General features: G+C 35.8%; 1 protein-coding gene across 5 annotated transcripts in view; it reads left to right on the top strand.

Annotated features, from left to right (window-relative positions):
• The window catches only part of LOC110458971 (protein c-ets-1-B-like), an 83,695-nt gene that overhangs the window by 44,307 nt on the left and 24,482 nt on the right, over nt 1–14,906 (top strand). Inside the window, exon 1 of one of the 5 annotated variants that reach the window (XM_021510965.1) lies at nt 6,439–7,774. The exons of the other annotated variants lie outside the window; for them this stretch is intronic. Within the exon in view, the coding sequence (XP_021366640.1) occupies nt 7,663–7,774 (112 nt within the window). The 5' untranslated portion in view covers nt 6,439–7,662. Of the gene's footprint in view, nt 1–6,438; nt 7,775–14,906 lie in introns of those variants that run through there. 5 annotated transcript variants of the gene reach the window in all.

Raw genomic sequence — 14,906 nt, 5'->3', positions numbered from 1 at the left:
TGTAAAGAAGAAAAAAAACCCAGATAAAAGGATGTACTAACATAGACAATCTTAGATGTTTATCACAAGGGAGAAAGGTTCTGATCTGACTCACGTAGACTCTTGTGTGTAACCATGGCTGTGGCAACAGGGCATCTTACTGTTGTCAAGGTAACAGGGTCTCTGTCGGTCATCAAAGCAACAGGGACACTAATTAGGTACCTGACCTTGTAAATATTGATATATGTGAAAAAGCATTATACTGCAATGCTAAGCGGAATATAGATGATAGAGAGGCGTTTGTCATTATAATTAGGGAGACAGAAATTGTGACTTATACTTGTAAAATGTGGTAATATTAGGTCAGAAACAGGTAGATAATATGTTAAACTGACCTAACCAGTATCTAACTACTGATCAGTATTAATTGCTTTGACGTTCCTTTCTCTTTTTGAAAGTACTGTTTGGTCACTCTCCCTTGACCAGTACTGATAGGTCTCTCTCCCTTGACCAGTACTGTTTGGTCACTCTCCCTTAACCAGTACTGATAGGTCTCTCTCCCTTGACCAGTACTGATAGGTCTCTCTCCCTTGACCAGTACTGATAGATCTATCTCCCTTGACCAGTACTGATAGGTCTCTCTCCCTTGACCAGTACTGATAGGTCACTCTCCCTTGACCAGTACTGATAGGTCACTCTCCCTTGGCAAGTACTGTTTGGTCACTCTCCATTGACCAATACTGATCGGTTACTCTCCATTGACCAGTACTGTTTGGTCACCTTTCTATTGCACTATTCCTTTAGGATAGCTGCTTTGGTCACTTCTCCCTGACCAGTATCCCAGACAGTGGTAGATATGGCTATTACATCATTGAGGTTTGTGCCACTGAACTAGTTGTGGTCTACACACACACACAGAGAGCCCAGGCTTTCCATTGATAGAGTTAGCCTGAGCTTTAACTAGCTCTGGGGCCCCCCACAGGGACACAACCACCACTATTAAAAACAGGTTTAAAACATTTCAGTGTAGGAAGCAGTCTGGATTATAGTAATCTAACTTCGGAATGATTAACACATCGTAGGGTTGTTTTATTGCCAAACTTTTCTATGAATGGTAAATGAGAAAGTAATTTAGGTCAAATGGAGATTTTGCAATACACAATTACACAGTATACATGAATGTAATGTGGTTCAGGTGTGCTTTGTTTAGTACAAGGAATATGATATATACTTTAGTGGGTTAACCGACAAATCATTACACTTGATAACTGTCTTCCTCCTTTTTACAATAGCTGTACAATTATGTGTGAACCTATTACATAATATTAAATCGAACATTCATAACAAAGAGTCCAGGCTAGACGTGACCTTCACACACAAGGTAGCAACCCATCATATTTAATAGTTAATCATTTCCTTTAAGGGCAAAATGAATTATCATCAGAGTTAAAGTATAATTGTGTTTACATACAGTGCTAAAAATGACCTTCACACAAATACACCGTCAGTATCCTTGTTATTGGGCAAACTCAATTACGCCTGTATTAATTGCCCAGCCTCGTTTTTAACTCATTCACACCTGAAGACACATTTGAACTCTTCCAATTCAAAAGGTTGGCATAGTTCATTATGAAATTTCAGGGGTGAATGAGATAAGGAATAGCATGGGTATATAACATAGTACTAGCGTACCTTGTCCCGGGGAGGGCCAGGCTGGCGGATACCTGAACACGTTTCCTGCGCGAGTTGAGACCTCCAAGGTCCCGGTTGCATTATAAATTCACAAATCTCTTGTTTTCTATCGGAACTTGTGTCAGCAGACATCCCTGGCTACAGGGGAGGAAACTCCGTAATTACCTGATAATCAAGGACACAGCATTGATTTACTATTTGAAGTTGTATACTAGGTCATGCTGACATTTTTGACACCACATAGGTATCCGGTAGATTCATCACTTTAAGACAGTTTTAGCAAAAAATGGAAAACCTCTAACTCTAGATTCTTATATTATGAAAGTGTCTCTTTTTCAACTGAATTATGCAAGATTCATTTTAATTCACTTATTACAAAGAAAAATATGGCTATCAGAAATACCCCCCCCCCCCCTCTTTTTGCATAACTCTTCTAAATGAAGGTAGAAAGACAACCTCACATTGAAAAGGACAATACAAACACAGCAGTACAAAGTCCTATCACACTATTTACTGTTGACACGACTCAAACCAACAGAGAAAAGATCAAAGTAACATAGAACTAATGAAGATCTTATGACGATTGGTGATTAGGTCCCTGTTAGATCTCTTCATCAACATTGTGTTTGCACGTTGCCCCTGTGCGATCCCCAATTTAAGTTTTCTCAGAGGAGAGAGAACCAGAGACAGCAGATAGTGACAGTGAGATTGATATTTAATATCTCATCCCTATATCATGTTGCTTTTTTCTTGCCATTTATTCCAAACTATAGTTAAGTCATCATTTTCTCAGTAAAATTTGACATAAAAAGTTAATTTGTCAGATGTACATTCAGAAAGAATATCCAGGTCCTAGAAAAATTAAAAAAACATTATACCTGTTTTATAAGAAATGATCATTATTCTTATTTTGATATTTTATATTCATGGAAAAAACGAAATGCCTTTCATCATTACATTTTGGCTAGCCTTTTTTCTGTGGATTTAGTTTCTGAAGTGTAGTGAAGTGTAGTTTAAAGAACGTCTGACTTTTCTGACAGAGATAGAAATACTATCACTGTTTTCTCATTACAACCCGCTATATGCTGTGTTGCATAAAACCCAGTGGAACACTCATTTAGCTTTGTTTTTGTGAAAACTATTACCTTTATCAGGCTGGTGTTGAAATTAAAAATCAAAACATGTTTTGAATTTTATTCCTCGCCAGAATTTCGAGTCATACTAGGGCTACATTTAGATCAAATCTCTTTGAATCTCTTGCGGATGTTTTCAGCTGGTGATTTTACCGGCTTTCAAATCGTGTTCAATGTACACACATGAACGTAACTACATTTTCTGTTTGAAGCAAAATTTACAGAGACTCTGAACAATTCTACAAAGATTGCAAGCGTGAATTTAAAACCTTTAACAAAATCGAAAAGCAATTCAGCCACTTAAGATTTTGTTGATTTGAGGATTTGAGGGAGCTTCATTGCAGCTTTTAAAAGTTTTAAAAATTTCCCCTGAGGAGCCTCCTCTTTCATAAAGTGGGCTTTTAAATTCATTCATAAATTTTAAGAAAATACAGCTAAGGTTTACTGTCAAGTATAACCAGATGTTAGGACTGCCTTTGCTTGGGTCAAGCTTTGTAATGTATGGTTAGCATACAAAGTTAAACATATCCAACACGTAATTCATCAATATTTTGTCTGGAAAATGATAATGATTTTTCGAGAGAACTTCATTAATATTTTCCCTGTCAATGATGCTTGGATGTCAATTATATTTATTTTAGTAGAGAAAGGAAGCTTTTCGAAGTTATGTTTGTAATATCGTAGCAAGCTGGCCGAGCGTTTGAGTGACTGAGATGGCTGTTGGGTACATTTACATCAGTGGAGTCTGCACTCACATCATCAGGTGATGTTTCTCCTCCTGTTTGCCTTAACCCCCTCCCCCTCCCCCTCGGCAGCCTTCTCCTCTAAAATTAATTTTCCTGGACACATGTTAGTGAAAACTGGGTGAGAGCCTTGTTAGTCTTGATCCTTCCATCCCAACACCACTGTTCTACTTGTTACTATGTATTTTGTGTGTGTGCTGAATTCTCATTTCTTTTGCTGTTATTTTTCAATTATGATGTGTCAGCTAAAATTAGGCACTTGGAATAGTTAGTTATAGCAATTAATTTTCTATTCTTTCATCTTGATTCTTGGTAAAGTATTTTGTGAAAATGAAGATTTGAAGAAAGTTGATTATGATATATACCGATCTGTGTCCTTAGTTAGACCTGACCTTTCTCTTGATGCTTTTCAGATTAGATTTTAATATCTATCTGTGATTACCTCCCCTTGAAAAAATCCTTAGGTCAGTGAATACAACGGACTTCACTCTAAAACTACAGTAACTACAAGCAGAATCTCAGAATTTTTCATATTTATAAAGATAAAAACTTGTTGACAAAATGGGGAAAATCACTAGATGGGTCGCGAGATAATTTCTAGATTTCAGAGGTGGTTCTCACTAAGACAGGTGCTTGCAATGGAAGACGTTGTTTTTCTCAAGCAGATTTTGACTATCAACATACAACTTAGCAATCCCGATGAAATCTAAGTTTAGGTATATTTTCATCATATGTAAAATCCTCGGTATGACGACAGAGCTTTACACTGTGATATTGTGTGGGAGGCGGCTAGGTGGAGGAGGGTGGAAGTTTGGAAAATGTGCAATTTGACATAAACGTCTTGTTTAGTAATTATGACGGATCAAAACTCCCGATGCTTCACCATCTTTGTGGTTTTTTCAGGATTGCACCATCGTACATTTTGTAGTTTCTTCCAAATTAGATTGTAATTTTTAAAGAACATTAAGTTTATTGGTGTAAAGTGTTATTTCTGTTATAGACGCAGGCCTGGTGAGCCAGTAAGGCTCGGCTATGAGTAGTTCTTAGGTGTCTTACATGGTGCATTTACGACTAAGGCACACAGAATACAAACATCTTAATTTACTCCCATATATGGATGTTTGGCTGCATATCACTAGATATTTAAATTGTGTATATTTGGTGTCCCAATACAACTGCCAAAAGCTATGTATTGACACCTCTTTTCTGATACCACTATAGCTTAAATACAATATTTATGAGAGAAACTTGTTGAATTTTGATGAAAAAATTAAACATCAACGGAAGGTTTTTTAAGTGAAAAAAGTCAATAGGGCCTTACCAGGACATCTACCAACCAGCACCTATAGGACGTTGGACTCTGGTAAATTGATTTATCAGTTTTCCAAATTTTTTGAAAACTTGTGATAAACTGCCGAGCCTGTGAGGGTACATTGTAAACAATTCTATTATCACCTTTATGGCAACCTATGAGTAGGGTAAAAGGACCTGCATTTAAACCTGTTGTCATGATTACTGTTAAAATGCCATATCTGATGTCAAACATGAGTTTGCTTTGGAAAAGGGTTATCCAGGTTACAAGACTAAATTCTGTAACAACAAGCTAAATTTATTAGAGGGTTAAACATTTAATTCAGTTCAGGTTTAATAAATTAATATTTTGAGCTTTAACTGTGAGTATTTCCACAATTTACTGTACAACGAAAGTAATACAGTCCTGGATAGCTCTGCTAACGGTAGTTAGGATGGTTAGGATGGGTAGTTAGGGTAGTTAGGATGGTTAGGATGGGTAGTTAGGGTAGTTAGGATGTTAAGGATGGGAAATTAGGGAAGTAAGGATGGGTAGTTAGGATGGTTAGGATGGGTAGTAAGGGTAGTTAGGATGTTAAGGATGGGAAATTAGGGTAGTAAGGATGGGTAGTGACGATGGTTAGGGTGGGAGATTAGGGTAGTAAGGATGTTAAGGATTGGAGATTAGGGTAGTAAGGATGGGTAGTTAGGATGGTTAGTTAGGGTAGTTAGGGTAGTAAGGATGTTAAGGATGGGAAATTAGGGTAGTAAGGATGGGTAGTTAGGATGGTTAGGATGCAGGTCTTTCTCAAATGTAGTACAGACCTTTATAGCCCATAGTAACACAGCTGTACAATTATCAAAGTCGTTTCTAATTTTTGAGAATTCTCAAATTCTATTGTACACTGGTCGTTCTGAACCATTTAGAATACTGCCAGGTTACTGTATAGAACATCTCTAGCCCTAGAAACAAATCTACATCAGGGGTTAATTTATTAGAGAATGAAATGAGTAGGTAATGCAGTAATAGTCCCCAGGCATTATCCGTAGAGTTAGCTGAGGTTGTTTAAGCCATTTCAGCTGTAAAAGCTAGCAGTAGTGGCCAGGGCCGTATAAACTTCAGCTGTTAAACGTTGTAGGTATACAGGCCTTGTACAATCCTAGAGTTCATTCACAAGGCAACCTATTGGGAAGATTAAAACTGGGCTGGGATATAAAATATTGAGTTATTGAAATTTTGGACAAATTCTGATGAATTTTGACTTGTTGTAGGTTTGGAAAAAATATTTGAAATATATTAGCATCATAATGTCATGTTTTGATTGGATTAATTGCTAGAAAATGCTCTTATTCTTCAGTTTTCATGTACAAATTTATTCAAAATCTCCCATCGGGAACCTCATCTGCCATTTTATCAACTAGGTCAACCACGCTACTTATCTCACAGGGGCCTCAGCTGATAAACCATTCATTCATAAACCTGCAGGGATTACAAGGGGGCGGAGCTATGTAAATGAGCTTTGCTGCTATTGGACTAAAGGTGAAGTAGTGATTTATGGGTAACAAGCAACAGAAGTGGTTCATTCATAAGTGTGGCTAGGCTGTACTATAATTTCCCAGGACAGTGTGTGCTTTTACTGGTGTACTCATTCATACAATTTTTGGCGTCATTCTAAGGCCTCAGTGTTAGCGCGGGGAAGGGGCTTTTCTGTGTATCGTTTACTTAGAGGATTACTGTTTACACAAAGCTTCTGCAAATGGGAATGGTCACTTTGGGAAAACATTGGTATATTAAGCCATTGACCATTGTCCAGTTAAGGTGTTAGCTGACCTGCTTGATCACAGAAAAGTCCATTATCTACTACACCACCCTAGGCAGTATATTTTTGTTAAAAAACTGGAGCACTGCAGCTAAAGTCACACAGTAAGAGGAGGTGTAATAAGGACTAGGATTGAATACAGATCATCACGGGCCCACAAAGGTGTAAAAAGGTGTAGGACTAACCAGGGATCATCACAGCACCCTAGGGAGTCAACTGGAACAGTTAACTGAGCAGAGACAATTACTCGTATAGAAAGAGCACCTGAGTTTTACCTGTCATATTAGTACAGGTATGCAATTGCAATCAAGGACGCTGTGACATTCATCACCCGTGGTGGACAAACGGACCACTTAAATCTGAATGCTGTGGTCAGTAAGGGTCATTTCTGGTCAGTCTTCAGACCTAACTGGACATAGCCTTGTATACCACAAGTGACTTGTCTGCAGTAAACTAGCATTGCAGCTGTATGGTAACAGTGCCCGGTAATTAATTACTACTAACTAAGATGAGTGCCAGCATTGTTTAGTCTAATTGCATAGAAAATATGAATGTGTTGCTTCGCTAACTGGTGCAGAGAAGTTACCAGACTTGTAAATCACACTAGATCTCCAGGTTTGTCAGCTGACAACCAGCGACTCGAAAACAGATACAACTTCAGCTTGCAGTGATTTCAAATGGTATTTGACACAGACTTTAAACACTTGAATGTCAGCCGTACCAAATTACAACTACAGTAAAGGCAGCAAGCGGAGATAATTAGTACCAGAAAAAAATGGATGGAGCTACAACTGCTATAATATAAGTGATTTATATTCTAATTCCAAGGCCAGATACATTGAATGCTGAACAGCTAGAGGTCGGAGAATATAAGTTTTGTTTAGTCGTTAAGTCGTTTAGTCGCTACTGTGGAGAACTGTTAGAAATCAACCTATGTAAACAAGAAACTCTAGCGAGTTATATATAAAAACAAATTGTTTGGGAAAAATTCCAACAGATCAAATAATGATTACTCCCTCCGTTGAACGCCATGGTCACGGAAAGAGAAGAGCGCCTGTATTTCTCTTGCCTTCCTGGCACACTCACGGACGACAGGTTTCCTCCAACAAGACTGAAGGTAGGTTCACAGTTAAATGCATAAAATTCAAATCTGTTACAGCACAATAGAAATGAAAGTCTATTTTCAAGTTTCATCATGGCTGGCAAAAAATCTGTTATTCTGGATTATTTATGGTCTTCATTTTGAGTGACGAGTTTATTTTTGCGTAGAGAAATGAAACACTTGTGTCATAACTTAATAACTACCTGTCCAGAAAACGGTGACAATGAGACTAACGAACATTTGTGCTGAGTTTATTTTTTGCAAATTAAGTCTTGTGTACTTTAAGGTTCCTACTTGTGTTTCTTGTTATGTAGTTGTATTCTATGGAGTAAATAATATCACTTTACTTTTATATCGATACTTTAACATTACCTGTTGTGATTTTAGTTTACATACTTGCCAAATTTGTTTAAATTTCCATGGCAGAGATTACGTGTGTTCAGAATTAAAAACATACTAAAATGTGTGTATGTACACACTAAGGAAAAAATTAAATTTAAATAGCATCTTTTGAGCTGTTCTTTCAAATGAAATGATCAGATCATAGAAAATAGGAATAGTTGGAAAAAGCTCAATTAAAGGGTCCAAAATCAGGACTCTCCGTCTAAAATATCAGTATCAGTTGGCAGTATCAGTTTACCTGTAAATGAGATGACAATAGCTAAATTATCTGTATATATAAAAATAAATACTAGTACGATGCATAGCTTTTCATACTTTACCTATACATACCTTCGATGTGTGTGTTCCAAATGATTGTATGTAGTGAAAATGGGTGTCGCTTTACATTCTAATTCTATCAAGTGAAATATGTGTGTGTTCCCTAAAGTTCTGAAAAAAGTTAGATGTTTATGTTCCCTAAGTAACATGAAGTTAAATGTGTATGTTCCCTCTAGTTACATTAAATGCAATGTGTGTGTTCCCTTAGTTATATGAAGTGGAACATGTTCCCTGTGGTTATACAAGGTGCATAAATAACACTTAAAGTTCAATGTTTTAATCTATCAATCTCTTTTCGATGTAACATTTTACGGCTTTGTGATGTAGCTAGCTAGTCTTATTGATTAAGTGAAAAGTTAGGGTTGGCGACAAAGTTTACTCTACAAATGTACGGTTGATTCATTGAAGTTTTATCGCATCACAACAATCATATTCTTGTATTAGACTGTTTTATTTTCGAGTTAGTTCATTATAAAATGATGATTGGGAAGATTTTATGATTTTTTTCCTATGTATACATAGAGTGACAAAGTGTCTTTGTAGAAAAGATATAATTTCAAAACCACACGAAAACGAAAAACAAAATGTTCATACTGTAACATTGTATATACATGTATACTACAGTCTCTACCAAGCCCACTTTACGAGATTTTGTCAGATTGTGGATCGGCCCCCACATACTGCCCCAACATACTGCCCCAGTTGTTTTACTGAATATGATCATAATCTCACTCAAAGCACAGTATAAACAAAAGACATTTTCTCCCAGACAAATAATCTTGCCTGTCCGTGTTACCTTCCTCCTATCTCTGTAAATCAGCCCCAATATTTTGATACTTAATACTCTCTGATCTGTGGTTTTCATCAAAAAAGTTTTTTCGCTGCCTGCCTGTTACATGTAGCTAGCTCTGTTCTGAAAGCATTTCTTTTTAAGAGAACCATCTATATTTGGTAACTGAAGACAACAGAGATGTAAAGCTATGAATTCTTTTGTAAAATTTTCATTCATGTTCGTCATGAAATACCTCAGTTCGTTCATAAAATATGAACCTTTCCATGATGATTCATCTCATCTGTCAATCGTCTCATTCTTTCCGTCTCATTATTATACACATATTTCGTGGCTATATTTCAATTATCGCCAATTCCAGCTATATGAACAGAAACAAGCTAATTAAAAAAAAGTGTATTAATTATGTATCATGCTTGGATATTTGATTCCCTGCACTGTAACAAGGTAATAGGAAATATTAATTGGTTCACAGTGTGTTAGTCTCGTTCATTTATCACAGGAGACTAATTTTGCAACTGTATTGAAGTTATTTTACTCCTGCAATAATGTTCGTCTATGGAAAATAGTTTATTACTACCTGTCATTGGAGCTTTGCAGCAAAATTGCAGTAAATCATTCATAACAACTTAAAAAAGTATAACAATACTCAAATATAACAATTTAAGTATTGATTTGTCAACATTGCAGGTGAAATATTACCTGCATGAAACACAAGAGAAAGAAACTGAAATATGTCAATGAACTCCGATGATAAATATTAAATTATCACACAAACATCCTTTCAAATATTTACTTAGTTGGCTTGCAGTTGAAGAATAATTTCTGAGTTTAAGCATCACCAGTTTTTCAATTTCCATAGTAGGTGAAACAAATCATTTGTGTTCTTTACCATATGATATTTAGATAGCTAATGAAAAATGCTGAATGTATACAGCCCAACCTATGTTTTAATGCTGAATGTATACAGCCCAACCTATGTTTTAATGCTGAATGTATACAGCCCAACCTATGTTTTAATGCAGTTCTTTCCTTTTTACCTTGATTGCATCATCATTTTCTTAAAAGGGTCTATATAGGTAACAAATTAAAGTCTTATCGATGTCCCTCGTATCATTTGTCAACTTTTCTCCTGGCAATTAATTTAACTTTTTATTAGGTAATACAGACAACGTAACAGTTCAAAAAAAGACCAATCAATGTCACATTTATTTATAATGGTGACCTCTGACATGATGTATCTGTGAAATGATTGGCTTGTAAAATTTATTTTATGATGATGAAATAGTATTTAACACTGCCCTTGTAAACAGTGGAGCTCTATGTCAGTCTAGGCCTTTCACATAATTCTCACATTTGTTTTCACATTTATGTCAAAAAAATGTTGGCATCTTACAAGTAATGAGACTTTAATTTATGGTTTTCAGTTTTGACAGGAAGGGTCAATTCTATACTGACCACTGTCCAATTCAATAATGTTCTGGAGTCTGATGACATAACCACCCCTTAAGTCACTAACAGTGGAAAAAGTTCAAGATTATCTTGTAAAATGACACTTGTTGCCTCAAGGTCAAGACAGAATCTTAAGTTGTAGTGGACCAATGATTTTTAAGTGACCCCTACAGGTAAGAACCAGCCCCTTAAGTCACATTTTGAATAACAAGATTATCAGGTAGGCACCCAGGACAGGTAATGATGGTGGCCAGGTATGATAAAGGTAAGATTACAGGTGTTATGTAGGTAAAACAAGATCTTTACAAGATAAACTTCAACTGATCTCTAATTTTTACTTTCAATTAGATAGATTGAAAGATACTTGTACCTTGGTATTGACTAAACTAGATACTAGAAAAAAGTGTTCGGGACTTGTCCGCCAACTAGGGAATAATATAAAACAATTATCTCTAGTCTTGTTACATTCTATGTAAATTTATAATTGATAATTAATAGCAGTAAAATAAACATTTATATATAAACCTTTGGCTTTTCTTGCTGGAATACTATTTACATGAGACATATATTGAATCATTAAGAAAATTTGAGTATCTTAGCATTTTGTAATATGTGATTTATTAAAAAAAAAAAAGATTACTCAAGATTGTGAAGGTTTAGAAGCAGGTTAGTGTACCTGGGTTGAGTTGGTAATAGATTATAGTAATTGCACATTTAGTAAACATTTAAACTGTGTCTCGTTTGGGAAGGTGGCTAGCTAACCTTTCATTAAGGGATCAGGTTTTTTCTTTTCACATGTAATGTATTTTTAAAAAATCCTGTAAAGGGAGAGAACAAATGCTCAGGCTTTGTTGAAGTATAGATATGTATCTGAACTTAATTGATGCAATATGAAAAGGAAAAAGAATCTGATATTATTGAAAAGGGAGATAACTTAGAGGAACTCTCCGATTTCAGTGTGGGTTAGGTTTTGTGACTTGTCATGACTGTTGTAAGTACCAACCCTATTCCAGCTGCAGGAGCGGATGTGGACACTTGATGTTAGGCCAGTTTTAATTGGACGTTTTCTATATTTATATGTGACCAGTACACTTCACTTGCTAGTGCCTCGCTCATTAATTCTGATTTCTCAACAACGAAAAATATACCACACATACACGTCAATGTTTTGTTTGAATTAACTACGTCAGATTGGGTGTGAGTTACAGGGAACGTCTGATGTGAGTGTCTGTGTTTGAACCTTAAAGATCTGTAGATAGAGACTTCGGGAGTTCATTGACGATTTTGAAAGTCACGTTTTTCACAAGCTTGTGAAAACAAATGCACGTACACAAGTAATACAGATTCTTTTACAAACATTCTCACGACACAGATTATTTCCCCTGTTTGACTGCACTTTAATTCTGAGATAATAAACTAAGGTACATGACCTTGACATTATTTTTACTGTTATGTCCTGAAGACGGTTGATCTTCATGTGACTGTGAGCTGCAAACACGATTCCATTGTTTATGAAATGTAACAGATTCATATGTATTAACTCCCTAATCTGTGATTCTGACAGCACCAAACCCTGGCTTACGAAATCCTGGCTTACTCGTTGTTTTGACAAAGGTGTCAGATTATGGTTTGTGATTTTCATAGGGATATGTAAACGTAGACAGAACGTGGCGAGAAAAAACCCTGTAAACTAGCCTACTGGTTTACCATAGAGACCTAAACAGCAGTCATACTAGCATAATGTGTACATGCTGGCTATGGAACCAGTTTTTAGTGAAGTGATGGGCCACCAACTTATCTACTTTAGGGACGATTCTTTAACATTTAGGCGATAGTAATCAGTAAAAAATATATTCACTATATACCAATGGCTCTAAAAACAGGCCATTTTGTGTCTGGTCCATGAGTTGCCTGATAGTTTATTAAGCTAAGAAAGATGTTATAGTGCATATAAACATTCACAGATTTCTCAGTTTTTGCCAGTTTTGTCAAATCTTCTGATGATCTTTTAGAATCCCATCGGGAGTCAGTTCTACATTTGGGTTCAAAAATAGATATTTAACAAAAAAAATTGATGCAAAATTATTTTATTAGCCAACAGCATGAGCATAGCCAGTTTTCAATTCATCACTAAAACACTATTTTGTAAATAAACGCTGAGAATTTTATTAAATTGTGCAAAAGTGCAGGAACTTTTTAGATTTTAGACAAGAGTTGACTTAAAGACTTTGCGCTGCTTTCTTTTCAGATTCCTATTCAATTTAAAATGGAAAGTTTGATGAAGTGCTTAGCATGCTTATGCATTCATATTGACTGATTGGTCAACTGAAAGCACGTTGCAGTGTAACACATGAAAATTTGCATGAAAAGGGGAAAAGTGTTTCATACAGATGTCATCTTCAAGTGAGATTGTTAGGACAGTAAACAGATGTACAGATGTATCAGATAAATACGAGATGAGGAATATGTTTCTGAAGTATGTACATATCCTAACATTTATGCTGGTTTTATTGTTGTATTACAAAATAAATTATATTACCCTTATTACGATAAAAATTATACATTAAATTGCCCACATGCCCATTTTTATCATTTTAGAATGTAAGTAGTGTGTTTTTTCTCATCTTTGAAGAGTAGGGCTATAAATTGTGTGAGGGCATAAAAATCACAACTTATCTCCCTTTGAGGAGCTCTCTTGAGATAACATGATACATCACCACTTTAACTTGCCACTGTTTATATTTTCCTTTAAGCATCAGAGCTAAATGGTATCAGATTTGTGTATATCTTTGGCCTTGAATAAGAATATATAAATAGTTTCATTTAGCTTACTCCAAAATGTGACATTGTCGGGGGAGATTAACTGAAGTGCTAGTATTGGGTGGTTAGAATGAGACGGTGAGTAAGTGTTTGAACAAGATGTGACATTGTCAATGATCTTGTTACAACAAGCAATGAAAGGGATCAAACTATGCGCTGAAATTGAACAAGTAATGCTTGCAGTTATATACAGGTTCAGCAAGTGATCTGGGAGATGTTCTCAATGTTTAAAATGCCTAGAGGATGTCAATATGGGAAAAACCTGCTGGGGAAGGGGGATGTGGTTCATAAATGCTTGCAAATACTTCAATTTCCAACACTGATTTACGAAGTTGGCAGAAGTGACAACAGACACTGTGAAAACATGAAAAACACGGAGCAGAATTCCATGATATATCAGCCACCTTTGAAATAGAGCATTCAACAACTGAAACCCCTCAAAATGTATGGCTACACTGTTTACGTTAGAATTATGACATCACTGTCGAGTTGTTGTAAGGCTAGTTGTCCAGACACATATCTTTTTCCATGCGGTAGATCTAGCTTAGGAAAACCACAAAATGACGCATGCTGCAGAAAATGAGGTACAATAGAAAGATTGTTGTTAAGCAAAAAAAAAGCAGAAAATAAAAAAAAACCCAGTTAAACCATAATATATTTCTCAAAAGTGGATATTCTTTTCATGTGACAACGTGATTCAAATTGGATTTGAATAAAATTCTCGTGAGAAAAAAAAAGTTAAACTCAGTAACAATATGAAACGTATCAGGATTACGGTTGACAGAAGGTATATTGTGCGTGTTTAGTTTAATGTTGCTTACCAGTGTTTAAATGGCAGGCCTTATCTCAAGTCAGACAGCGATCGATGGCAGATAAACACATTTTAAGAGACAAAATTTTGATATTTTAAAACGATCTACCTGGACTTTTGTCATGGAAATGGCGACATAAGTAATCCTATAAATAAGATGTTGGTAGTCCCAACTGGCGTTGTCTCGGCGACAATACGCAAAGTTTTTTATGGGAGTAATCATTTTTCGGTGGGAGAAATCATTTTTCTGGTTTTAATAGTAGTAATGTTTCTCCTTCTCATACCTAGGTGGTCCATGTGCACACTTTTTTTCGAGAAATTTAATTTCCACTTTTATTGGTCTCAATTGCTGGGCGTTCAGGTAAACAGCTTAATTTGTGTCATACACAACCTATTTAGCACTCTTTGGCGAAACATGAGCCTCGCAATGCATTGGAAACTTACTTATTTATAACAAGCCACCGATTAAAATTAAGTTCATAGTCAGAGTTCAAAATTTAAACTCCTTTTATAGAACTGAATAATTTAATGGAAAATATGAACAAATATACAAG

Source organism: Mizuhopecten yessoensis, unplaced genomic scaffold, assembly GCF_002113885.1.
Source record: "Mizuhopecten yessoensis strain PY_sf001 unplaced genomic scaffold, ASM211388v2 scaffold9887, whole genome shotgun sequence".
In the NCBI taxonomy this organism is placed as follows: Eukaryota; Metazoa; Mollusca; class Bivalvia; order Pectinida; family Pectinidae; genus Mizuhopecten; species Mizuhopecten yessoensis.
This window is presented reverse-complemented; position numbering and strand designations above follow the sequence as displayed.